Here is a 26,718-nt window from a genome sequence, read left to right as displayed (position 1 = left end):
TTCCCCCTCTCTATAAACATTTGAGGTTCAGTTAATTCCCATCATCATAACTGGGCTGGAAGACATACATAATGTTTCTTATTTAATTTGAAAATCTTTTGAAATCAAACCAATTTCTTTTTTGTTGTTGTTTAATTACCAATTAATAAGTCTCTCCAGCAGATCCTTTTCTGAATATTTTCCAAGGTCTATACAAACAGAGGTAGCTTTTTCTGAAACTATTTCTACGTTTTGTTGTTGTTGATAGAGTAGAGAAAAGACTCTCCAACCCTAAATTCTTTCCTCCAGTAATTAATGATTCAACTCTACGGTCAACTCACTCCAGGCCCACATACACACTAAGTTAAGCAAGATGGGGTCCTTTTCTTTTACAGGAAACTCGGCTCTGTATTTATTTGAGTGCTATGATACAAGAACTGAAAGCTGGCACACAAAGCCCAGCATGCTGACTCAGCGCTGCAGCCATGGGATGGTGGAAGCCAATGGCCTGATCTACGTTTGCGGTGGAAGTTTAGGGAACAATGTTTCTGGGCGAGTACTGAATTCCTGTGAAGTTTATGATCCTGCCACAGAAACGTATGTATCAGTTTAAAACTCTTACTACACAATTAATTGTATTCTATAAGCTCAATGGAAGAAGATGTCAAAAGGCAGAAGGAACCCAGCAGAAGGATTTTTGAATGTGCTAGGGTCAGGGGCATGTTTATAGCCTTGACCCTTCCTCTACACCTTAAGAGATAGCTTGACCTCATACCCTATGGGAGCCCCTCTCTATCTATTCCTGCTTGTGCAATAAATAAATGTCTGTGAATAAGAAAATATGACTGATTCATCAAACTCAAAATATTTTTGTTTGAGAGATCGGGAAGTGTAGAGAGGGGGAAACAATTTATGACCAGTAGTAAATTTGCCTTTAATTAGAAATATTATGTATTGGTTCGTGGCATTAATGAATCATACCCCTAGGTGTAATGTCTTTTTTGAGTTTGTGCTTGCTAAAGTATGTTTGGATTCATATTTATTAAATAAAATTATTCTTTTTTTTTAATATTTATTTACTGGGCTGCGCCATGTCTTAGTTGCGGCATGTGGGATCTAGTTCCCTGACCAGGGATCAAACCCGGGCCCCCTGCATTGAGAGCACAGAGGCTTAACCACTGGACCACCCGGGAAGTCCCTAAGTAAAATATTCTTAAGTCAACTGGGAAGTAAAATAAATGCTTTTAAAAGGCAAAATACAAAGAAATAAACGGGTAGCCCGTTTTTCTGATCTTGTAATTAATGATGGAACCCATTCAATACAGCCAAAGGATATGAGCCAGTTATTGATAGTGGGGGGTGGTAAGTATAGTGTAATTAACTAACAAGAAAATGAACGCAGGTGATGTTCCAGTCAGACCTTTTGTTGATAATCAGAAACATCCAAAGACCTTCAATAAGAAAATTAACTTGCTCGTTTGAAAGGATTGTTCTTCCTTTACTAGAACAAGTTATTGGGCAAATATGTTCAACATAAATGTTATGCCAAAGAGCCGCACCAAAACTCTTATGCTCAAATTTTGTACTTGGAAATATTTCCAGGCTACAAAACATAGAAGTCTTCTACTCCAGCTATTGCTTTTATTAAATTAAGCATAAAGATTTAATTATAAAATATGATTGTCATTTGTAGTTATTTATGCTTCCCACCTATTTTTGAAGGATTTAAGGAAGCAAAATCAGTAACTCCTTTCCCAAAGAAAAGTGCAATTACAATTCTTCTTTTCTCATTTTTTGCTCAACTAGTCACCCATGTTAGGGATAGAATTGAAAGAAGCTTATCTTGAAACATATCTTTTGCTAAGTGTCTAGACTAGGAAATCTCTTGAGATCATCACACTTAATACTTCCCAATGTTTTTTTTTTTAATTATTGGAGTATAGTTGCTTTACAATGGTGTGTTAGTTTCTGCTTCACAACAAAATGAATCAGTTATATATATACATATGTTCCCATATCTCTTCCCGCTTGCGTCTCCCTCCCTCCCACCCTCCCTATCCCACCCCTCCAGGTGGTCACAAAGCACCGAGCTGATCTCCCTGTGCTATGTGGCTGCCTCCCATTAGCTATCTACCTTACGTTTGGTAGTGTATATATGTCCATGCCTCTCTCTCGCTTTGTCACAGCTTACCCTTCCCCCTCCCCATATCCTCAAGTCCATTCTCTAGTAAGTCTGTGTCTTTATTCCTGTTTTACCCCTAGGTTCTTCACGACATTTTTTTTTTTCTTAAACTCTATATATATGTGTTAGCATACGGTATTTGTCTCTCTCTTTCTCACTTACTTCACTCTGTATGACAGACTCTAGGTCTATCCACCTCATTACAAATAGCTAAATTTCGTTTCTTTTTATGGCTGAGTAATATTCCATTGTATATATGTGCCACATCTTCTTTTATCCATTCATCCGATGATGGACACTTAGGTTGTTAACATCTCCGGGCTATTGTAAATAGAGCTGCAATGAACATTTTGGTACATGACTCTTTTTGAATTTCGGTTTTCTCAGGGTATATGCCCAGTAGTGGGATTGCTAGGTCATATGGTAGTTCTATTTGTAGTTTTTTAAGGAACCTCCATGCTGTTCTCCATAGTGGCTGTACCAATTCACATTCCCACCAGCAGTGCAAGAGTGTTCCTTTTTTTCCACACCCTCTGCAGCATTTATTGTTTCTAGATTTTTTGATGATGGCCATTCTGACTGGTGTGAGATGACATTTCATTGTAGTTTTTTTTTTTTTATTGTAGTTTTCATTTGCATTTCTTTAATGATTAATGATGTTGAGCATTCTTTCATGTGTTTGTTGGCAGTCTGTATATCTTCTTTGGAGAAATGTCTGTTTAGGTCTTCTGCCCATTTTTGGATTGGGTTGTTTTTTTGTTATTAAGCTGCATGAGCTGCTTATAAATTTTGGAGATTAATCCTTTGTCAGTTGCTTCATTTGCAAATATTTTCTCCCATTCTGAGGGTTGTCTTTGGTCTTGTTTATGGTTTCCTTTGCTGTGCAAAAGCTTTGAAGTTTCATTAGGTCCCATTTGTTTATTTTTGTTTTTATTTCCATTTCTCTAGGAGGTGGGTCAAAAAGCACCTTGCTGTGATTTATGTCATAGAGTGTCCTGCCTATGTTTTCCTCTAAGAGTTTGATAGTTTCTGGCCTTACTTTAGGTCTTTAATGCATTTTGAGTTTATTTTTGTGTATGGTGTTAGGGAGTGATCTAATCTCATACTTTTACATGTAGCTGTCCAGTTTTCCCAGCACCACTTATTGAAGAGGCTGTCCTTTCTCCACTGTACATTCCTGCCTCCTTTATCAAAGATAAGGTGACCATATGTGCGTGGGTTTATCTCTGGGCTTTCTATCCTGTTCCAGTGATCTATATTTCTGTTTTTGTGCCAGTACCATACTGTCTTGATTACTGTAGCTTTGCAGTATAGTCTGAAGTCAGGGAGCCTGATTCCTCCAGCTCCATTTTTCGTTCTCAAGATTGCTTTGGCTATTCGGGGTCTTTTGTGTTTCCATACAAATTGTGAAATTTTTTGTTCTAGTTCTGTGAAAAATGCCAGTGGTAGTTTGATAGGGATTGCATTGAATCTGTAGATTGCTTTGGGTAGCTTTTCACAATGTTGATTCTTCCAATCCAAGAACATGGTATATCTCTCCATCTATTTGTATCATCTTTAATTTCTTTCATCAGTGTCTTATAATTTTCTGCATACAGGTCTTTTGTCTCCTTAGGTTGGTTGATTCCTAGATATTTTATTCTTTTTGTTGCATTGGTAAATGGGAGTGTTTCCTTAATTTCAGTTTCAGATTTTTCATCATTAGTGTATAGGAGTGCCAGAGATTTCTGTGCATTAATTTTGTATCCTGCTACTTTACCAAATCCATTGATTAGCTCTAGTAGTTTTCTGGTAGCATCTTTAGGATTCTCTATGTATAGTATCATGTCATCTGCAAATAGTGACAGCTTTACTTCTTCTTTTCCAATTTGGATTCCTTTTATTTCCTTTACTTCTCTGACTGCCGTGGCTAAAACTTCCAAAACTATATTGAATAAGAGTGGTGAGAGTGGGCAACCTTGTCTTGTTCCTGATCTTAGTGGAAATGCTTTCAGTTTTTCACCATTGAGGACGATGTTGGCTGTGGCTTTGTCATATATGGCCTTTATTATGTTGAGGAAAGTTCCCTCTATGCCTACTTTCTGCAGGGTTTTTATCATAAACGGGTGTTGAATTTTGTCAAATGCTTTCTCTGCATCTATTGAGATCATATGGTTTTTCTCCTTCAATTTGTTAATATGGTGTATCACGTTGATTGATTTGCGTATATTGAAGAATCCTTGCATTCCTGGAATAAACCCCACTTGATCATGGTGTATGATCCGTTTAATGTGCTGTTGGATTCTGTTTACTAGTATTTTGTTGAGGATTTTTGCATCTATGTTCATCAGTGATATTGGCCTGTAGTTTTCTTTCTTTGTGACATCCTTGTCTGGTTTTGGTATGAGGGTGATGGTGGCCTCGTAGAATGAGTTGGGGAGTGTTCCTCCCTCTGCTATATTTTGGAAGAGTTTGAGAAGGATAGGTGTTAGCTCTTCTCTAAATGTTTGATAGAATTCGCCTGTGAAGCCATCTGGTCCTGGGCTTTTGTTTGTTGGAAGATTTTTAATCACAGTTTCAATTTCAGTGCTTGTGATTGGTCTGTTCCTATTTTCTGTTTCTTCTTGATTCAGCTGCTTGGCAGTTGTGCCTTTCTAAGAATTTGTCTATTTCTTCCAGGTTGTCCATTTTATTGGCGTAGAGTTGCTTGTAGTAATCTCTCATGATCTTTTGTATTTCTGCAGTGTCAGTTGTTACTTCTCCTTTTTCATTTCTAATTCTATTGATTTAAGTCTTCTCCCTTTTTTTCTTGATGAGTCTGGCTAATGGTTTATCAATTTTGTTGATCTTCTCAAAGAACCAGCTTTTAGTTTTATTGATCTTTGCTATTGTTTCCTTCATTTCATTTTCATTTATTTCTGATCTGATTTTTATGATTTCTTTCCTTCTGCTAACTTTGGGGTTCTTTTGTTCTTCTTTCTCTAATTGCTTTAGGTGTATGGTTACGTTGCGTATTTGAGATGCTTCTTGTTTCTTCAGGTAAGATTGTATTGCTATAAACTTCCCTCTTAGAACTGCTTTTGCTGCATTCCATAGGTTTTCGGTCGTGTTTTAATTGTCATTTGTTTCTAGGTATTTTTTGATTTCCTCTTTGATTTCTTCACTGATCACTTCGTTATTAAGTAGTGTATTGTTTAGCCTCCATGTGTTTGTATTTTTTACAGATCTTTTCCTGTAATTGATATCTGGTCTCATAGCATTGTGGTCGGAAAAGATACTTGATACAATTTCAATTTTCTTAAATTTACCAAGGCTTGATTTGTGACCCAAGATATGATCTATCCTGGAGAATGTTCCATGAGCACTAGAGAAAAATGTGTATTCTGTTGTTTTTGGATGGAATATCCTATAAATATCAATTAAGTCCATCTTGTTTAATGTATCATTTAAAGCTTGTGTTTCCTTGTTTATTTTCATTTTGGATGATCTGTCCATTGGTGAAAGTGGGATGTTAAAGTCCCCTACTATGAATGTGTTACTGTCGATTTCCCCTTTTATGGCTGTTAGTATTTGCCTTATGTATTGAGGTGCTCCTATGTTGGGTGCATAAATATTTACAATTGTTGTATCTTCTTCTTGGATCGATCCCTTGATCATTATTTAGTGTCCTTCTTTGTCTCTTCTAATAGTCTTTATTTTAAAGTCTATTTTGTCTGATATGAGAATTGCTACTCCAGCTTTGTTTTGGATTCCATTTGCATGAAATACCTTTTTCCATCCCCTTACTTTCAGTCTGTATGTGTCTCTAGGTCTGAAGTGAGTCTCTTGTAGACAGCAAATATATGTGTCTTGTTTTTGTATCCATTCAGCCAATCTGTGTCTTTTGGTGGGAGCATTTAGTCCATTTACATTTAAGGTAATTATCGATATGTATGTTCCCATTCCCATTTTCTTAATTGTTTTGGGTTCGTTATTGTAGGTCTTTTCCTTCTTTTGTGTTTCTTGCCTAGAGAAGTTCCTTTAGCAGTTGTTGTAGAGCTGGTTTGGTGGTACTGAACTCTCTCAGCTTTTGCTTGTCTGTAAAAGTTTTAATTTCTCCATCAAATCTGAATGAGATCCTTGCTGGGTAGAGTAATCTTGGTTGCAGGTTTTTCTCCTTCATCACTTGAAATATGTCCTGCCACTCCCTTCTGGCTTGCAGAGTTTCTTCTGAAAGATCAGCTGTTAACCTTATGGGGATTCCCTTGTGTGTTATTTGTTGTTTTTCCCTTGCTGCTTTTAATATGCTTTCTTTGTATTTAATTTTTGACAGTTTGATTAATATGTGTCTTGGCATATTTCTCCTTGGATTTATCCTGTATGGGACTCTGTGCTTCCTGGACTTGATTAACTATTTTCTTTCCCATATTAGGGAAGTTTTCAACTATAATCTCTTCAAATATTTTCTCAGTCTCTTTCTTTTCCTCTTCTTCTGGAACCCCTAAAATTCGAATGTTGGTGCGTTTAATGTTGTCCCAGAGGTCTCTGAGACTATTCTCAGTTCTTTTCATTCTTTTTTCTTTATTCTGCTCTGCACTAGTTATTTCCACTATTTTATCTTCCAGGTCACTTATCCGTTCTTCTGCCTCAGTTATTCTGCTGTTGATCCCATCTAGAGTATTTTTCATTTCATTTATTGTGTTGTTCATCATTGTTTGTTTCATCTTTAGTTCTTCTAGGTCCTTGTTAAATGTTTCTTGCATTTTGTCTATTCTAGTTCCACGATTTTGGATCATCTTTACTATCATTATTCTGAATTCTTTTTCAGGTAGACTGCCTATTTCCTCTTCATTTGTTAGGTCTGGTGGGTTTTTATCTTGCTCCTTCATCTGCTGTGTGTTTTTCTGTCTTTTCATTTTGCTTATCTTACTGTGTTTGGGGTCTCCTTTCTGCAGGCTGCAGGTTCGTAGTTCCTGTTTTTTTTGGTGTCTGCCCCCAATGGCTAAGGTTGGTTCAGTGGGTTGTGTAGGCTTCCTGGTGGAGGGTACTAGTGCCTGTGTTCTGGTGGATGAGGCTGGATCTTGTCTTTCTGGTGGGCAGGTCCACGTCTGGTGGTGTGTTTTGGGGTGTCTGTCGACTTATTATGATTTTGGGCAGCCTCTCTGCTAATGGGTGGGGTTGTGTTCCTGTCTTGCTAGTTGTTTGGCATAGGATGTCCAGCACTGTAGCTTGCTGGTCGTTGAGTGAAGCTAGGTGCTGGTGTTGAGATGGAGATCTCTGGGAGATTTTCGCCATTTGATATTATGTGCAGCTGGGAGGTCTCTTGTGGACCAGTGTCCTGAAGTTGGCTCTCCCACCTCAGAGGCACAACACTAACTCCTGGCTGCAGCACCAAGAGCCTTTTCATCCACACGGCTCAGAAGAAAAGGGCGAAAAAGTAGAAAGAATAAGAATAAGGAGGGGGAGGGGGAGGGGAGGAGGAGGAGGAGGAGGAAAGAAGGAAGGAAGGAGGGAGAGAGGGAGGAAGGAGGCAAGGAAGGGAAAAAAGAAAGATGATAAAGTAAAATAAAGTAAGATAAAATATAATAAAGTTATTAAAATAAAAAAGATAATAAGAAAAAAACAAAAAATCGGATGGATAGAACCCTGGAACAAATGGTGGAAGCAAAGCTATACTGACAAAATCTCACACAGACACATACACACTCACAAAAAGAGGAAAAGGGGGAAAAAATCATAAATCTTGCTCTCAAAGTCCACCTCCTCGATTTGGGATGATTCGTTGTCTAAAGGAGGGAAGGCAGGAAAGAAAAGATAAAGTAAAATAAAATAAAGTTATTAAAATAAAAAGTAATTATTAAGAAAAAAGTTTTCCAAAACGGACGGGTAGAACCCTCGGACAAATGGTGGAAGCAAAGCTATACAGACAAAATCTCACACAGAAGCATACACATACACACTCACAAAAAGAAAAGGGGAAAAAATAATAAATCTTGCTCTCAAAGTCCACCTCCTTATTTTCGGATGATTCGTTGTCTATTCATGTATTCCACAGCTGCAGGGTACATCAAGTTGATTGTGGAGCTTTAATCTGCTGCTTCTGAGGCTGCTGGGAGAGATTCCCCTTTCTCTTTTTTGTTCTCACAGCTCCCAGGGGCTCAGCTTCGGATTTGGCCCCGCCTGTGCGTGTAGGTCGCCGGAGGGCGTCTGTTCTTTGCTCAGACAGGACGGGGTTAAAGGAGCCGCTGATTTGGAGGCTCTGGCTCACTCAGGCCCAGGTTAGGGAGGGTCACGGAGTGCAGGGCGAGCCTGCGGCGGCCTCTGCCGACGTGATGTTGCACCAGCCTGAGGCATGCCGTGCGTTCTCCCGGGGGAGTTGTCCCTGGATCACGGGACCCTGACAGTGGCGGGCTGCACAGGCTCCCCGGAAGGGGGGTGTGGATAGTGACCTGTGCTTGCACACAGGCTTCTTGGTGGCGGCAGCAGCAGCCTTAGCGTCTCATGTCTGTCTCTGGGGTCCGCGCTTTTAGCCACGGCTCGCGCCCGTCTCTGGAGCTCCTTTAAGCAGCGTTCTTAATCCCCTCTCCTCGCGCACCAGGAAACAAAGAGGGAAGAAAAAGTCTCCTGCCTCTTCGGCAGGTCCAGACTTTTCCCCGGACTCCCTCCCGGCCAGCCGTGGCGCACTAACCCCCTTAACGCTGTGTTCGCGCCGCCAGCCCCAGTCCTCTCCCTGCGCTCCCACCGAAGCCCGAGCCTCAGCTCCCAGCCCCGCCCGCTCCGGCAGGGGAGCACACAAGCCTCTCGGGCTGGTGAGTGCCGGTCGGCACCGTTCCTCTGTGTGGGAATCTCTCCGCTTTGCCCTCTGCAACCCTGTTGCTGTGCTCTCCTCCACGCCTCCGAAGCTCCCCTCCTCCGCCACCCGCAGTCTCTGCCCGCGAAGGGGCTTCCTAGTGTGCGGAAACCTTTCCTCCTTCACAGCTCCCTCCCACGGGTGCAGGTCCCGTCCCTATCCTTTTGTCTCTGTTTATTCTTTTTTCTTTTGCCCTACCCAGGTACGTGGGGGTTTTCTTGCCTTTTGGGAGGTCTGAGGTCTTCTGCCAGCGTTCAGTAGGTGTTCTGTAGGAGTTGTTCCACATGTAGGTGTATTTCCGGTGTATCTGTGGGGAGGAAGGTGATCTCCGCGTCTTACTCTTCCGCCATCTTCCCGGAAGTCTCTTTCTCCCAATGTTTTTTTAAACTGTACCTTTGTACTTGCCAGGGCACACTGGAGATACACCTTATCCTAATCCCATCATCCATCCATCCAGCTATCTATCCATCCCCTCTTGTCCTAAACCATAGGAGCAGGGTATATACCAACTTGTCCTCCCTCCTGTATCAGTCTCTACTTTACCTCGCATAAATCCTATACTCAAAAAGCATTACAGCATACTAGTTGGAAAACTGTAATCTCATTCATTCTGCTGCCTAATTATTGTTTCGTTTCTAAAAAATATCTTGGAGTAGAGCCCATACCATATGAACTCCAGGCTTCTAAATTCTGAGATCTTTATTCAGGCAGTATCAGTGCAGAGAAAGAGTATAAAGGGATTCTACAACTTCAATATTTTTTAAAACTAGGTGAATATAATCAGTTTGGGGAATATTTTAAAACTTACACAATTTAGCATTTCTTTTGTATATATTGAGCTTATGTATTAAATTTGACTTCTCTATATTCTCTAAATTTTCCTAAGTGAAAAGCTAGTGTGAATATGATTATCCAAATCTCATAATGAAAGATGTTATATACTACTATGATTTCCTTTCTAATATGTTGTGTCCATCCAACGTATTTTTTGTAAAACTGTTTCTTCCCAATTTTGACAATTTTTAAAGTGTTTTTTAACTAGAATATGTTCGATTGGAAGCTAAGAAATGAAACCTATGGAAACAACACAACACAGTTTCCACAGTTAGAATTTTGAGAAAAGCTACTGAACACTAAACTCAGGTTGGAGAGAGCAGAGACCTAGTGCATACTCTGCATGTGAATTATAGGAGGAAGGATGTTTCACAAAGTTCCTTAATTCTAAACCTTGAGGAGACTTAGATATATATATAACATTCTCTTATTTTATATCATAGACATATTTAGAGAAGAAAGGGGTATGTATATTGAATTTTTCCAAGTCAGATCCTCTGTTTAACACACTGACAGCTCACTGTGTGGAGAGGCTGTGGAGGTCGAGTACTGGGCTCTCCCACTTTCGAGCTGAATGCCTGTCTTTTCACCTGGAAGAGCACGTGTGTTCATCCTGAAAAACAGGAGGACTTACTTTAACTGAATGCTCAGAAAATGAGAGTGGTGACTGTCAAACCATTTTTAAAACAAACCAAAAGTATGTAAATATAAGGCAACAAGAGTTGTTGATATTTCAGAGTTCATCATTATGCTCTAATTATGTTTTGAAAAGTTAAATGTATTAAATTATTTAAAAGAAGAGTTATGAATAACCATATTAGGGCTTCCCTGGTGGCGCAGTGGTTGAGAGTCTGCCTGCCGATGCAGGGGACACGGGTTCGTGCCCAGGTCTGGGAGGATCCCACGTGCGGCGGAGCGGCTGGGCCCGTGAGCCATGGCCGCTGAGCCTGCGCGTCCGGAGCCTGTGCTCCACAACGGGAGAGGACACGGTGGTGAGAGGCCCGCATACCGCAAAAAAAAAAAAAAAAAAGAGAGAGAGATGAATCTCATAGAAAACAATAACAAAATTGTCTGTGTGTTTAATGCTGCTACCTGTGAATTAGTATCCTTCAACCCTTGTGTCCACATTTATATTCTCAATCTCTTTCTTTATAGTAGTGCCTGTGATCACAGCAACATGCTAATAAGTTATTAAACGTGACAGAATGATAGGAGCTGCCTGAAGTTCTAAGTGTATATTTAAAGATGTATGTGTGAATAGTAACAGATATGCTAATTTGCTGATTGCTAGAGGCCCATGATAAATTTGTTTTACTTACCGTATGTAAATATTAATTAAAACCACATGTGACTAAAACCATATTAGTACCTTATATTTTCTTACATATCTTCCCTGTTTTGTTTGTTACTGTTTTACAAGTTATTGTGAACTATAGGAAATGGATGTCTTCCAAAGACATGTTAATAGTCTCCAGATATCCTCTGTTTCCCATATCCTATTGGAGTTGAAAGGAATAAAATCCCTATTTACCCCACCTATAAATTACTGAAAACCGCTGTTAAACTTTTGTTTTCTAGCTTTCCAGACATGCAGGCGCACATTTGTGTGTGTGTGTGTGCATGTGTACGCATATGTGAGTGGTAAATGAGCGCTTACTTGGAATAACAGACTTTATAAATTGGTATGAGTCCTTTTACTTCTTGTGAACATGTATACTAAAAACTTTCCTTTGTTTTTTCAGATGGACTGAGCTGTGTCCAATGATTGAAGCCAGGAAGAATCATGGACTGGTATTTGTAAAAGACAAGATATTTGCTGTGGGTGGTCAGAATGGCTTAGGTATGTGAAATTAGTTCACTTTTTCAACTTTTGCAATGAATTTGCTGATATTTCCTTATCTTAAGTTATGAAAATGTTTCTTGATCACATACATCATTAGACTTCTTTTTTTATAGTTTCTGTGAACTAACGGTTTATGAAACATTGTAATACGTTTAACATTTCTGTCTGTGAATGTAGGTAATAGCCACCAGTCATTGTGACAGTCTCAGGTGGCTTTGGCACATTTCCAAATACCCTCTGGGGAATGGTATCACATTAGCTTAAGAGCTATTGAGTGGTGACTTCCCTGGTGGTCCAGTGGCTAAGACTCCATGCTCCCAATGCAGGGGGCCCGGGTTCGATTCCTGGTCTGGGAACTAGATCCCACATGGTGCAACTAAGAGTTCACGTACCGCAACTAAAGATCCCACATGCCACAACTAAGACCTGACACAGCCAAATAAATAAATTAAATATTTAAAAAACAAAACAAAACAAAACAAAACTGTTGAGTGACAGAAACATTTGCACTTTAACATAACTTTTAAAACTTTTTAATTTAACTTTTAGGACTTGTATCCAGGCTCTGAATGGCAGTGTTTCCTAAACATTTTTAAACGTTGCATGAAAATATCGGTACTACTTTTTTAAATGAGTAAATTTGATCTTTTTATTTTCTTAAATAATGTTGTACTAAAGAATCTTAAATAATTGCTTTTAATAATGTAGAATTTGGACTGAATCTATAAATAAGATTCCATAAAGCTTATTTTAGTCAGTACCTTTAATCACTACTTAAGTATAACAAAGAAATAGCTTTATTTCCTTCTTCTGTCTCTATCCATTGCTGTTTTTCATAAGCTGCTGACAGATAAATGGTAGAAGGAAAAAGAAGGATATTTGAATGATTATAATCAAACTTAATCAGAAGGAAACTTCACTGGTCTACTTTTTAATTTTTCCAGAGCAGATAGAACATCTTTAATTTTATAGAATAAATATAAGTATTTATGATTCTAAAATGACAAATGAAAATTAAGTTAAATTTCTGTTGTGTTCAAGTAGGAATAGGAATTTAAATGGTAGATATGTGAGGATTCATTGTAAAATTCTTACAACTCTTCTGCATGTTTGAAGTTTTTCATAATGAGAGGTTTGGAAAAAATACAAAGAATTATTACTTTAAGAGATCTTAGAATTGTTCATATAGCTGTTCACGTTTTATTCTTTTGAAGGTGGTCTGGACAATGTGGAATATTACGATATTAAATTAAACGAATGGAAGATGGTCTCACCAATGCCATGGAAGGGTGTAACAGTCAAATGTGCAGCAGTCGGCTCTGTAGTTTATGTCTTGGCTGGTTTTCAAGGTGTGGGTCGATTAGGACACATCCTTGAATATAACACTGAAACAGACAAATGGATCGCCAACTCCAAAGTCCGAGCTTTTCCAGTAACAAGTTGTTTAATTTGTGTTGTTGATACTTGTGGAGCAAATGAAGAAACCCTTGAAACATGAAAAATGAGTGAACTTCAAGACTCACTGGAGACTCAAAAGTATGGCCGCCAGTGCTTTGTTCCAAGAGTTTGGTTACAAAGTTTTAGTTTGGTGTTTTGTTCTTTTCAAGGAAGTTTCAAGTAAAGTAAGATTCCTATAAAATAGATTTTATTTTATATGGGATTTCTTACTTCATTCAAAGACCATATTTCAGCTGGCCACATAACCAAGAACATATCTAGCAAGAAAACTTGTAAAGTTATAAGCACTTGGTGAAAGTATGAATTCTTAAATGAATTTCACATTTGTAACTATGATTATGGCAGAATGGGGGATTGACTCACCATAGAAGCAACCTCATCTTAGCTCTAGATTCTATTTTCATACATCATAGAAGTGCTATGTAGTTAGGACTGTTTGTTTCTGTTCAGTCAAGAACTAAGAAATAGTATGAATTGTAAGTCAAAGATAGGCAGTTCTGTTGGAGCAGCTTAGTCTCACGTAATTTTGCTTGTCTTCATTTGTTCCATTTAGTGCCAAATGTATTGCATTTTAAAAGCAAGCCAGAGTGAGTCAAAGCATACACTTATATCTCACAAAACTTCATAAACACATTTTGAGAGTTAAAAATGTACCCAACTCCTCATGAAATATATTCTGTCCAATTAAATAGTTCCATCTTTTTAACACAAAATGGCAAGCCTAGTACCCATCACTAATTTATATCACTTTTTTCCCCAGGGGTTAAAAAAGGATTATGCCTCTTCAGTGCTCACTCTGTTAAATAAAATCCAATCATTATAAGAATTATTACCTAGCAAAAGAAAGCCACTTATAGCAAATTTCTAGGTCACTAGAATAGCACTGATAGTTATACATTTTGAACTTCTTACAGATTAGAAAGGTACATGATTTCTCTTCCTTAGCAGAGCACATCATTGACATTTGACCCAGTTGTCTCTAAAAGTTTTTTAGTTGAGTTAAATATTTGTCATCTTGTATTAATTGCTTATATGTGGTCAGTAAATCTTTTACAAAACCAACTCTTCATTTCTTTCCAAGTAATGTTTTGCCCTTTTACATTATGAAATGTATGGAGTGGGCCATGTAAAGCTGTCACCATCCATGTTTTTACCTGGTAATATTAAATATTTTTAAACTTCAAGTAGACCGCTAAGTTCATTCTTCATTTTAAATGTGTTAGGTAATGGTTGTTTTTTGAACTTGTGAAACAGTGTTTCTCTTTAACTTTTTATTGTTTTCTTTATAATGGGGGTTATAAGCTTAAAACCTAAAAATGTTTATATGAAAAAGGAATTATAAAAAGATTATGGTAGATATATTTCTATTTATGTAAGGTTTTATGTACCTGACAGCTTTATTAAGATATAATTTACATGTCATACAGTTCACTGATTTAAAGTGTACTATTCAATGGTCTTTAATATATTCACAGAGTTATGCAACCATCACCATAATTTTGGAACACTTTCTTCACCGCAAAAAGAAACCCCATCCTCATTAGCAGTCACTCCCCATTTTCCCTGTATTACCTTCTTATGGCTCCTGTAACAAATCACCGTAAACTTTGTTGCTTAAAGCAACAGAAATTTATTCTTTCACAATTTGGGAGACCAGAAATCCTAAATCAAGGTGCTGTTAGGGTTGAGTCCTTCTGGAGGCTCTGAGGCGAAAACTTGCCATGCCTCTCCTGTAGCTTCTGATGGCTGCCGGCAAATGTTGGTGTTTCTTGGCTTATAACTACATCTCTTCAGTCACTGCCCCAGTCTTCACAGGGCCTTCTTCCCTGTGTGTCTCGTCTCTCTGCATCTTCATGTGGTGTTATAAGAACAACAGTCATTGGATTTAGCTTACCCTCCTCATAATCCATTGTGACCATATCTTAACCAATGACATCTGCAAAGACACTGTCTCCAAATAAGGTCACATTTTGGAGTTTTGAGGAGACATTATTCAACCCAGTTGCATCTCCCAAACACCCCATCCCTAGGTAACCATTAATCATTCTGTCTCTAGATTTGCCCATTCTGAACATTTTTATGTTGAATTTTGAATTTTCCTCTCCGTTGAAAAAAATGTGTCAATGTTTTTTGAGGGTAGAATATCCATTTATCATATTACAATGGTTATATTACTTAATTTGATACAATAATTTCCCATATGGGACTATGCAGCTGTTTAAGGTATTTTAAATAACTACCCTTTTCTTTAGGCTGTATCTGCTGACTAGAGCACACTACGATAAGTATGTAGACAGCTTTGATGTAGGTTATGATGAATTGTGTGTGGTTTTTTTCCTTAGTAATCTTAGTAATTCTAATTAGTGTCTGTTTTCTGTCCTGGAAATAGTCTATGATATTGTCAATATCATGATAATGAGTAAAAATACAATATATTGGCGAGTATATTTTCTGTTACTCCCCCACCCAAAATTCCTATCCTGTATAGTGCTCTACTTTCTTTTTAGTAGATATGTGATTGTTAATGTTATATTTTTTACAGTGACACGACTTTGATGACATAGCAGTTTAGCTTTTACTTTTGAAAATCACAGTGTGAACATGAAATTTTAATGTCTTGAAAAAAATTGTTGCTGTCAAAAACAGTCATTAATTACAATTGTGACCTAGCGTTCAAAAATGTGACATATAGTGTCATGGAAAATTTAGAGTCATGAAAAGAGCCATTTTTTTAAATCCAGCAGTCTATTTTCCTTTTGCCTCATACACTGTTAACGGCAAATATTTTGGATTTGCTGCAGAGGCCAGGGTAAAGGAGATATTTGAAGGAAATTTTGCTTTTTAAGGGTGGTAGTGTTAACACACATCAGCAACTTCAAAAATTCAATCCACTCAAACATGGCACCAAAACAGCTCTCACTAAGTCCCCGTAATTTGCTAACATGAAAGAATATTTTACAGGTTACATCATTCAGCACTTGATAAATCATTCCTTTAAATAACCCCCTTTCTCCTTACAGTTGCCTCAAAAGACTTTTAAAAGCTTGAATCTACTTTCATCTTCCTAACTTTCCTCCTTCCCAAGGTAATTCAAACTACTTTAGGAGAAAATCTGTACTGGGAAATTGTCTGAAATGTCATCCTTACTAACTAGAAAGCTTTTTTACTTTCCAGAGCTTTAAACCTATTCTGATAACAAAGCTGTAAAATGGGGTTCAAGGTCTGGTTCATTCAGTTCTTTTTTTTTTTTTAACATCTTCATTGGAGTATAATTTATTCAGTTCTTGTAGGAGATTTCCCTGACTTTATCTTCCAGCCATCCATTGAATTTGTTTCCACTATTCCATGTTTAATTTCCAAGAGCATTTTCTTTTTAGGATTGTCCTTTTATATAGCATGCTGGTCTTGTTTCATGTTGCCCTGTCTGAGGATATTTTAGTTTCCTTAACATTACTTATATTTTTGGTGTGTTTCTCTTTCCTCTGACTTCTTTTTAGATTGCTTTGCTCTTTCCTGTTGGAGTCTTTCCTCAAATATCTGGTGCCTGGCTGTGCATTTTATATTTAAAATTAGACATTAAAAAGTTGTGAACTTTTGTTTACAAACGTGAGCTGAATTGTCAGTGAATCTCATCATATGTTAAGGAAATGGCTGCCTGTTTTTTAATAAATTTATTTGTTTATTTATTTGGGTCTTGGTTGCTGTGCGCAGGCTTTCTCTAGTTGTGGTGAGTGGGGACTACTCTTCGCTGCGGTGCACGGACTTCTCATTGTCGTGGCTTCTCGTTGCAGAGCACGGGCTCTAGGCGTGCAACCTTCAGTAGTTGTGGCACATGAGCTCAGTAGTTGTGGCTCACGGGCTCTAGAGCTCAGGCTCAGTAGTTGTGGCGCACGGGCTTAGTTGCTCCGCGGCATGTGGGATCTTCCCAGGCCAGGGCTCAAACCCGTGTCCCTTGCATTGGCAGGCAGATTCTTAACCACTGTGCCACCAGGGAAGCCCCTGGCTGCCTGTTTTTGTTGGAGATCCGTAAGAGATCCACAGATCTTTTTCTGGGGTGTTTGATTCTCCAGAATATAAACTTACAAACTCCTGCCCCTTGAGTGTGGGGGAGCAAGCTGGGAAGAGACTGACAATAAGCCTGGCTGCAGGATTTCTGGAGCTCAGACAAAGCGCCATTCAACAGGCAGAGTTCGGTTCCTCTTTTGTCAGTACCATAACTTGACCCTCTATATTTACATCCTGGACCCTAAAGCCTCTCTTGTTCCCTTTTTTCAAGAAAAGAACCTATCTCCCAACAGGTAAGGATAGTCACCTAATGGATTTCTAACTGAACCTCATACAGATTTTCAAACAGTCCACTGTTCTGTGATACCTAGTGGTTCTTAATTCTTGTGGCTTTTCAGCCTTCTCTGGGGACATCAGTTGTCCATCTTACAGGAATATGATTCTTCCTCTAAGTAATTTACTATGTACTCTTCTATGTGCATTCAGTCTTCATAAATTGTGGTTTGAAATTACAGTTATCTCCTAGTATAATCAAAGATGATGTTTTTGCTTGTTTTCCCCCTCATTGTGAGATAGTTTCAAGAGGAAAGGGTGGCAGAGGCATTTTTACTCTGCCACCTTGAAACCAGATGTTTCCTTCCCGTGACCTCACTCTCCTGATTTCCACCTACCCCTCCCCTATCACTACTGAGTTCTACATGCCTCAGCCCTAGGCTGTCATCATCTCACACAGCACTTTATTCAGATGATTTCAGTCAGGATTCTGGCTTTGCCCACCTCTCCACCTTCACAGAGCACCATACACACCCTTGTTTAAGCTTCAGCCTAACTGGTATTATTTTAGGTCTTTGATGCCAGCAAAGTTCTTACACATGCTGGCATTTGCGTGGATGAAAAGTCAGTGAACATAGTGAGAGATTCATTACTACAAGGGGACTGCTCAAAATAGATACGTTAAGAATGATGGGAGCCAAGTTTCTCACTATGAAAGAAATACAAAGGGGAAATAAAATGAATTCTGTGATCTTGGGTTGAAATTGGAGGTTATCAGTGTGCAGTCATAGTTTTTAATAGACATATAGATATAGGAATATGTATTAATGTAAATGTGTCTGTCTATAGTATGTATTCTCTAGCAATGCCCATGAAAGGATTTGGGAACAAAGATACCACAATAGCAATGAGCAAATTTAGAGCTCAGATCTTGGCTTCTAAGTGCCACCAAAAAAGACCCAGGGCTCCTTGGAGAACAGGCTGATTCCAGGACTGAAGCAGGGAAAGTGTCAGATGACCCTGGAGCATATTTTAGGCCAGGAAGTGAAGTGCTCAAAGAATCATGGGATGTGTCAACTGGAAATGATTTGAGCATCACAATAAATTATAGTAACAAATTATAACCCAATGAATAAAATTGGAAACCATAAGTCATACTGATAGGAATAAATAAATGAGTGAACTAAAAGTTTGGTGAGGAATGAGGTTTTTATATACTTTCACAGTCTCTCCCTACAAAATCCTTATTATTAACAAAGAGGAAAAGAGTAATTTTACAGTGGAGCAGCTTGCCAGACAACACCTGAAGTGATCAAAGTGAACGTGACAATGTGACAGAAATTGTGCACAACTTGACAGGTACATTGTGAAGACCATGGATGCCAAAGGTGCATAATCTAAATCTAATTACTAGAAAACAGATTAAGTCTGCATTAAGGAAATTCTACAAAATAACTAGCTGTAATGTTTGTGTCAAGGTCATGAAAGTCAAGGAGAGACTGAGAAAATGTTCCAGAATGAAGCCTGAAGAAATATGAGTAAGGCAACAATGATTCTGAACTGCATCCTTGTCCTTTAAAGGACATTACTCGGACGTTAGGCAAAATATGAATAGAATCTAAGGATTAGATAGTAGTATGCAGCAATATTAATGTCCTGATTTTGGTGATTATATTGTGGTTAAGTAGAATGTCCTTGTCTGTAGGAAATACAATAAATAATTGGGTGTTGGGGCATGAGGTCTGCAATATAGTCTCAAATGGTTCAGGAAAAAGATCTTTGTACTATATATACATGTAACTCCTCCATAAATTTTTTTCAAAACAAATGAATTAAACTGATTTAAAAAAATAATAAACTAGGTTGCACCAGTTATTCCCAGTGCTCCTGTAGATTCTGCTGTCATCAAAATCCAAACAAAGTATATGAGCAAGAACAATGGCTAGTCATCTTAAACCACCGGGGACGAACCTGTAAGCCAACAAAGTCAGATTTATTGACGCATTGCAACCAAGGAGACTGCACACTAGAGGAACTGTAGGGTGTCTCACCACACAATGGAAAAGGTAGATGTAGGATTTGTGGGAAAGGTGGAGTTAAGATAAAATCTAAATGAAACAGTTTTGATAGCCTCAAAGCAAAGCAGAGCGGTGTAAAGAGGCATCAACATCACATCTGGAGTGAGAAGTGGGTGTAGGATCATGTTCCCTTGGAAACCACAAAGTTAAGAGAATAAGTAATATTCTTTTCAGGAACCCCTTGTCTGCAGCTCTGCACCTGATTAGAAATAGAAGCTGCTTCTCTGTGTCAAAGTGTCTTAGATCCTCCAGGCAAAAGTGGAATGTTTCATTCTTACTGATAAAATTTCAAATAGCAACGTTTACATGGACTTTAAAGAACAAGGTTTCTCCGTGTAAGAATGTATCCAAAGACGCGGGTTGTTATGATACTTTTTAGTTGCAGTTTGTCCTTAAAAGAAACTGTCCTGTAAACGTTACAACTGGCTTTATCTTATACTGTTACCCATCCTGATGAATGGCTGGGCAGATTTTTACTTTCTCAGCAGTTACAAATGAAAAATACGACTCGGCCTCTCAAACCACAGCTGATCCTCCTCTCAGGGCCTTGCTGAAGTTATGGGTTTGCCCGACCAACTTTCTTTCCACTCATTTTGGACCTCAAGCCTCCCCTGATGAACGAGACGCTGCACCACGGTCTTGGACGCCTTTCTCCACGTAACCTTTCAATCATCCTGCCTTCCCAGGCCACGCTCAGTGCGTGGGGGGCGGTCCCACTTTTCTCAAATCCTATTGGGTAAAATCCACGCCTCTCTTCGCAGTGGGGACGGGACAAGAGATAAAGGGCCTTTCCCAGGCGCGAGAAGATGACGTCACAGTAGCGGAGCCGCGACCTCCGGCTGATTTGGGCTCTGCTAGCTGAGGGTGTCGACTGAAAACAGTTCCGTCCGCGATGCAGTCGCCATGACCATTTGTCAGTTCTTCCTTCAAGGCCGGTGTCGCTTCGGAAATCGGTGCTGGAACGAACATCCCGGCGCCGGGGGTGCGGGCGAAGGACGGCAGCAGCAGTTCTCAGGTGACGTTCTCCTCCATCCTTCGCCCCTAGCCGAGCTGGGGAAGGCCTGGCGTGGGGCCGAGCCGGCGACGAACGGCCGTCCCTCGTGGGCCCAGCCGTTGGGCACAGCGCCGAGGCGCACCAGTCAGGTGACGCGGACGTGCCCGCGTCGTCCCCTCGCCCGCCCCGCCCACCGGCTTTTTTATTCATTTATTAGGAGCTCGGTTGGCTTTTGTTGAGCGGTTGGAGGCATGGGCTTGGTCCTGTTTACTAATGAAAAACAGGAATACGTGTCAGAACTTAACCTTGTCTTTGGGTGGCAGTGGTTCGCAGAATTGGCATAGGTCGACCCAGACGCCTCCTTTCTTTACTACTTTACTACCTTTCTGCGTACTTGCTTTTGCCCCTTGATGCCTTGAATATAACTTTTTCTAAACGTTTTTTCTAGGGAGAGGCTAGCAACTGGGGTCAAAGTCAGGATTCTTAACTTTGGGAAACTCCTTTGAAGATCTAATAAAAGCTACAGAGCCATTAACCTCAGATAAATGCACATGCTCATAAAATTTGGGGTAAAATCGAGAGTGGAATGCTCAGTTAAGAACTCTGGGCTATGAGGGAAGGGGGTGCAGGACTACGTTGACCTGCTTCCTGGCCTAAGTCATTGTCGAAGCTTTTGGAATATTTCACTAAACCAATTGTGGATGATGCAGAAGGATTGACTGTCTTCAAGGAGAGGAGGGGTCCGAAATGAAACCATAGTACAATGCAAGGTTTTAGAGGTCAGATGAATCGTTAGGTTTCCTTAGGACTGAAACTTAGTCCTTAAAGTTACCACAAGATGCTGACCACCTCTCCCTTCTCTTTCCTCCTTTAGGGCTATTCATCTGACCCTTAAACCTTGTGTTACATTGTGGTTTCACGTCTGATTCCTCTTCTTGGGGGCAGTCTTTTTGCATCACCCACAAATTGGTCTAGTGAAATATTCCAAACCAAAAATTAAGACTCAGGATCTGATAAATGTGCGAGTATTTCCAGGAACAACAAAACGTAATATGACATTCTGTTGAGACTCACTCTAAATGCAGTAATTAGAGAATAAATGTTGAATGGATAAATGTTAATGGATTTTAAAAGTGGAGATAAAACTAATCAAGTAAACAGTGTATTTAATGCCCAGAAACAAATAAATGCTTATGGAATTAGTAAGTATGAAGACCAAAAGCTGTATACAAAAGATGGAATGAATTTCTTCAGTTGTGTCATCCCTGCAAAGGATTTGAAACTCTAGGAAAATAAAATATCATTAACCCATACTTGAGGGATCTGGTCTAGCAATCTGCCCCCTTTCCTCTTAGGTTTCGTTAAGCAGTTTTAGAATTGGGAGGTGAATTTTCATAAAGGAGTGTATCTCCCATCACTCGAGTTTTTAATATACATATTTAATGGCATATCTCCTAATTCAGTCAGAAACAAGGTGAATTATCTTGACCCCAACTAAGAAGTGATGAATAATTGAGACAGTAGAAGTGAAAAAATTTTGTAAAATATAGAGACAGAGAGGATAAAAATGTTGGCTCATTTTGATAATTATAGAATACTAGAAATCTGCTCATAATAGAGGAACTCAGTACACTTTATTCATATGTAAATTACCTCTATAATCTCCCTGTGGAAGGTAGGTGGGTTGGTGTTGTTTTCTCAGAGAGAATACTGAGTCAAATAGATTTACCCATCTATTCAAGGACAGAAGGTAGACTCTAATCTTTTATATTCAATACACTTCTCAATACATTGTCTGTTTTTCAGATTTTACTAATATATAGGGCCCAGTTGGGGAGCAAAGAATGATACAGACACATCTTTTTATCATGAAGGAGCTTATGATTTCGGTACATGCCTTCTATCCACTCCATTATCGAACAGTTGTTTACCTAATAAACTTAGGTCAGCTGAATTTAGTAATATATCATTATTTTTCTGTGGATTTACAGTCTTCTCAATCTTGTTAACTTAGACCATTATGTGATTTGTTGATACTACACTTACCTATATAAATTGAAAGTGAAGAGTTTTGTAATTTAAAATGAGTGGAGGGCTTCCCTGGTGGCGCAGTGGTTGAGAATCCGCCTGCCGATGCAGGGGGCACGTGCCCCGGTCCGGGAAGATCCCACATGCCGCGGAGCAGCTGGGCCCGTGAGCCATGGCCGCTGAGCCTGCGCGTCCAGAGCCTGTGCTCCACAATGGGAGAGGCCGCAGCAGTGAGAGGCCCACGTAGCGCAAAAAAAAAATGAGTGGAAATGTAGTGCTTGTTGAATCTTTACATAATGTCTGCACATATAATAAAACAAACTACAATGAAATTTTAAGAGATTTTAAAAATGAGTTGCTAGTAAAATTGTTTATTTTGTTGTTTATTTCAGGTAGTAACAGACGAGGATGGAATACCACCAGCCAGAGATATTCTAGTGTTATCCAGCCATCCAGTTTCTCCAAATCCACACCATGGGGGGGCAGCAAAGATCAAGAAAAGCCATCTTTTGCTCCTTTTGATTCTGGAGCGTCAGCTAGCAGGAACAGGGGGTTTGGATGGTCTCAGAACCCATTTGCTTCACCTAGCTCTGATGGGCAGAAAGATGAAAAGAAACTTCTGTAAGTGAAAGCCTTCAGAAAAATTCCTTCCCATTTGCTTATTTTTTTCAAAAGTACCTACAGTACTTTCCTTAAAAAAGAGGTAATGTTATTATTACTTTATTAAATTATTAAAAAATCAGAATAAGCAAAAAGCAGAAAAAACATCCATGATCAGAGATAACTACTATTTTGCAGGTATCATACTAGACTTTATTTCACTTAAAAATGTCATTCTTCTTTATCGATACAATGAGTTCTTGGGGATAATTATGCTTTTTCCACTTTTCTATTGATAACACCGTACTGTGAATATCTTTCTAATGTAGTCCTGCTTATATTAAATTATGAGTTCTTTACAAAGTATGAGGTGATTTAAAGCAACTTGTGATCTTGGAGGTCACTTATAGCATCTCGTATTCTTCTTTCTAAAACTTCTACTTCAGTAAGCCCATGTAAACATTTCATTTGATTTCCTTCATTATTGTGGAGTAGATTTCTTACCATTTATTGAGAACATTCATAGTAGAATTTATGATTGGTGCCGAAACAGTGCCTGGCTGTGTATAACTGTTCCGTCAGCCCCCAGCAATTAGGACAGAACTTAAATATACTCATTAGTCTTTTACATCCCGTAACTAAATTAGACTAGTTGTAAACATTTTGAACCATGTACCATATATAATAAATTAAAATAAATAAATAAAGTAAAAAACCAAATTAAAAAAATTAAAAAAGGAAAAAGAAACCCTCCTTCCTATATTTGATGTTGTCGTCGTAAAAATCCTAAATTTTATTATTATTTTATTATCAGTTATTCTTATTTGATTAATTCTGCTATTCTGGATAAGGGGGAAATATTTAATTTAGACCCAGATATATCCATGACTTTGCCAACAAGTTAACCACGGACATGGGTCTGTTCCCTTTTTGCAAAATGTGAGAATTAGACAAAATGATCTCTGAAATCCTAACCACTTAAATATTTTTATGGTTCTTTATTACTTACTGGTTCTTTCTTTCCCAGTTAAATGATCAGTGATGTTAATAATGAACAAAGAAAGATTAAACTTAGTATTGTGTATTTTATTATATTTCAGTTCTTTAAGATATGTATGGTATGATAGTTGAGTTCTCAGTAAATGTATCAGTTAATGGTTCAGTGTATTGGAAAACCAAAATTATGAACTTCTTTGATATTATTTATAATCATGAAATGTAGCTCATATTTCTATAAGCTTCTGCTTTAAAGAACACTCCTCAGAAAATATAACGGAAAAATCTAAAATTATATATTTAGTACAATTTAAAATTTCAATCATTGAAAATTATAAATGGTAAATTTTAACAATCAGTAGAAAAAGATCTTTTGCCCTTTTTTTTTCTCAGGGAAGGAATTGTAAAAGATATGGAGGTTTGGGAATCATCAGGGCAGTGGATGTTTTCTGTTTATTCACCAGTGAAAAAGAAACCTAATATTTCAGGTAACTAGAAATTATGTGTTTTTAAAATGTTTTTTACAACTATTATTTTCAAAACCAAGACTATGTCAAAAAAGAAATCGACCACAAACTTAGCTACAGTTAGGAGAGTTTGGACATTGTTTAAAGTATCCGAGTATTCTAGCAGAACTTCATAATTCAGAGATTGAGGTTGGAAGATATAGTTCAAGATATATAGATCCCTTGGGAAAATTAGTAGAATCAGGAACCACCACCTTTCCAATTCTGTAAGCCCAAGAAGAGGCTCTGCTTCCTTGGTTTCCTGTCAATACAACTTCAGAACCCTTTAGCTGCCTGCAGTGAATAGAAGAGTCCTGTTATGCCAAGGCTTTGGCTGCCTGATTCTGTTCTCTTTCTCCCCTATCTTTTTTTCTAAGGATAGTTATTTTTCATAAAGCATGTTGAGATCTCTTCTGGGGGTAATATTTGAAGGTAAGGAGCCTTAGCTGGGCTACAGAGATAGCATTTCTTTAGAATACTCCTTTCCTTCCCATTTTCTTTTGTCCATCGCCCTTTTTGGGCTGAAAGCTAGACCACCACAGTTGTTTTTGTTTTGTTTTTTTGACATCTTTATTGGAGTATAATTGCTTTACAATGGTGTGTTAGTTTCTGCTGTATAACAAAGTGAATCAGCTGTATGCATACATATATCCCCATATCCCCTCCCTCTTGCGTTAGACCACCACAATTTTATAAGCCTACTCTGGGTGGTCCTGGGCCCTATTAAGTTGAACAGCAAGTGCCTAGAAGATGAGAGCCCTGCAGTCTCTCAGAACTCTGGGATTTCTGTCTGTCTCTGCTCTATCTGCTCATTCTCTGTGAGCATTTGTGTCACACCACTCCTTAGTTGTTTATTTACTTAATCATTCAACAAATACTTATTGAATTTCTTTTGTGCCAGGCCTCATTCTAGGTGCTAGAGATATAGCAATGAGTAAGATAGATAGGATCCATCCCTTATGAAGTTTATGTTCTTGAGGGATGGAGGCAATAAGTAATACAAATAAATAAGATAATTTTAGATAGTGATTTTTCTGTAAAGAAAATAAGTGTTAAGCCTTTTTTAAAAAGTTCAGAATTGAACATAATGCCTAATGCCCTAGAGCAGTGGTTCTCAGTGTGAAATGTAGATCCATAAGCAGGGTTGTAAGATAAAATATGGGACATCCAGTTAAATTTAAATTTCAGATAAACAGTATTTTTAGTATATGAATATCCCATATACTATTTAGAACATACTTATACTTTTTTTTTGGCTGCGCCGTGCAGCTTGTGGGATCTTAGCTCCCAGACCAGGGATTGAACCCGGGCCCACGGCAGTGAAAGCGCCAAGTCCTAACCACTGGATCACCAGGGAATTCCCGGGACATACTTGTACTTTTAAAGTATTTGTTGTTTGTCAAATATTCAAATTTAACTGGGCATCCTCTTTTTTTTGCCTAAATCTGGCAACCCTATTGCTAAAATCCTTTTAGGGGCTGTACAAGTTTAGAAATATTTTCATAATAATACTAAGACATTAATTGCCATTTTCACTGTGTTGACATTTGCACTGTTCGTACAAAAGCTTTGATGAGGCACAGGCAACAAACTGTACTAGCAGATTATAATAGTCAATAAAAAAATTTTAATGCCATTTTCACTTAAGAATGTCCTTGATGAAGAGGTAAAAATTATTAAGTTTATTAAATATTGACCGTTAAGTGTACACCTTTTAAATATTCTGTGTGACAAAATGGGAAGCACACACAAAGTAACATTAACAAATTTTTTGATATTGTAAGATGACATGTGCCAACATTTGGAGGTTCTGGATAACTCAGTGAACCAATATTTTCCAGATGACCAATGTGTGACGTTACAAAATTATGCATGTTTGAAAAATCCTTTCTAAGTGCAAGATAAAACAATAGTTTTGGTTTATTAATATGATTTCATTAATATGATTTGAGTCCACATTATAGCTAACCTTTAAGAAACTACTGTCTGTCAAGTTTTGGTATAGTATCAAGAAGGATATCCACAATTATCTGAAAAGGCCATTAAAGTCATCCTTTTCCAGCTACACATCTGTGTGAGAACAGTTTTTCTTCATATACTTGAACCAGGCAATATACTGAAACAGGTTGAAGCA

General features: G+C 38.4%; 2 protein-coding genes and 1 long non-coding RNA gene across 7 annotated transcripts in view; 2 read left to right on the top strand and 1 right to left on the bottom strand.

Annotated features, from left to right (window-relative positions):
- Positions 1 to 14,288, top strand: part of KLHL7 (kelch like family member 7) — a 64,499-nt gene extending 50,211 nt beyond the window's left edge. For all 4 annotated transcript variants that reach the window (XM_019928629.3, XM_019928634.3, XM_019928652.3 and 1 more), the window contains 3 exons: positions 375 to 576; positions 11,546 to 11,643; positions 12,861 to 14,288. In XM_019928629.3, the coding sequence (XP_019784188.1) occupies positions 375 to 576; positions 11,546 to 11,643; positions 12,861 to 13,144 (584 nt within the window). In that variant the 3' untranslated portion in view covers positions 13,145 to 14,288. The remainder of the gene's footprint in view (positions 1 to 374; positions 577 to 11,545; positions 11,644 to 12,860) is intronic.
- Positions 14,289 to 14,408: 120 nt separating this feature from the next.
- The window catches only part of NUP42 (nucleoporin 42), a 27,881-nt gene continuing 15,571 nt past the window's right edge, over positions 14,409 to 26,718 (top strand). The window contains exons 1-3 of one of the 2 annotated variants that reach the window (XM_004330737.4): positions 14,409 to 20,475; positions 22,875 to 23,103; positions 24,472 to 24,566. In XM_004330737.4, the coding sequence (XP_004330785.1) occupies positions 20,364 to 20,475; positions 22,875 to 23,103; positions 24,472 to 24,566 (436 nt within the window). In that variant the 5' untranslated portion in view covers positions 14,409 to 20,363. Of the gene's footprint in view, positions 20,476 to 22,874; positions 23,104 to 24,471; positions 24,567 to 26,718 lie in introns of those variants that run through there. The other variant, XM_033862966.2, reaches the window with a different exon arrangement.
- LOC141279526 (uncharacterized) overlaps positions 22,834 to 26,718 on the bottom strand; it is a 24,793-nt gene continuing 20,908 nt past the window's right edge. The window contains exon 2 of the long non-coding RNA XR_012333915.1: positions 22,834 to 23,072. This is a non-coding gene — a long non-coding RNA (uncharacterized lncRNA). The remainder of the gene's footprint in view (positions 23,073 to 26,718) is intronic.

The sequence above is a fragment of the Tursiops truncatus genome, chromosome 9 (genome assembly GCF_011762595.2).
Source record: "Tursiops truncatus isolate mTurTru1 chromosome 9, mTurTru1.mat.Y, whole genome shotgun sequence".
Lineage (NCBI taxonomy): Eukaryota > Metazoa > Chordata > Mammalia > Artiodactyla > Delphinidae > Tursiops > Tursiops truncatus.
The sequence above is the reverse complement of the archived record's forward strand: the minus strand, read 5'-3'. Positions and strand labels throughout refer to the sequence as shown.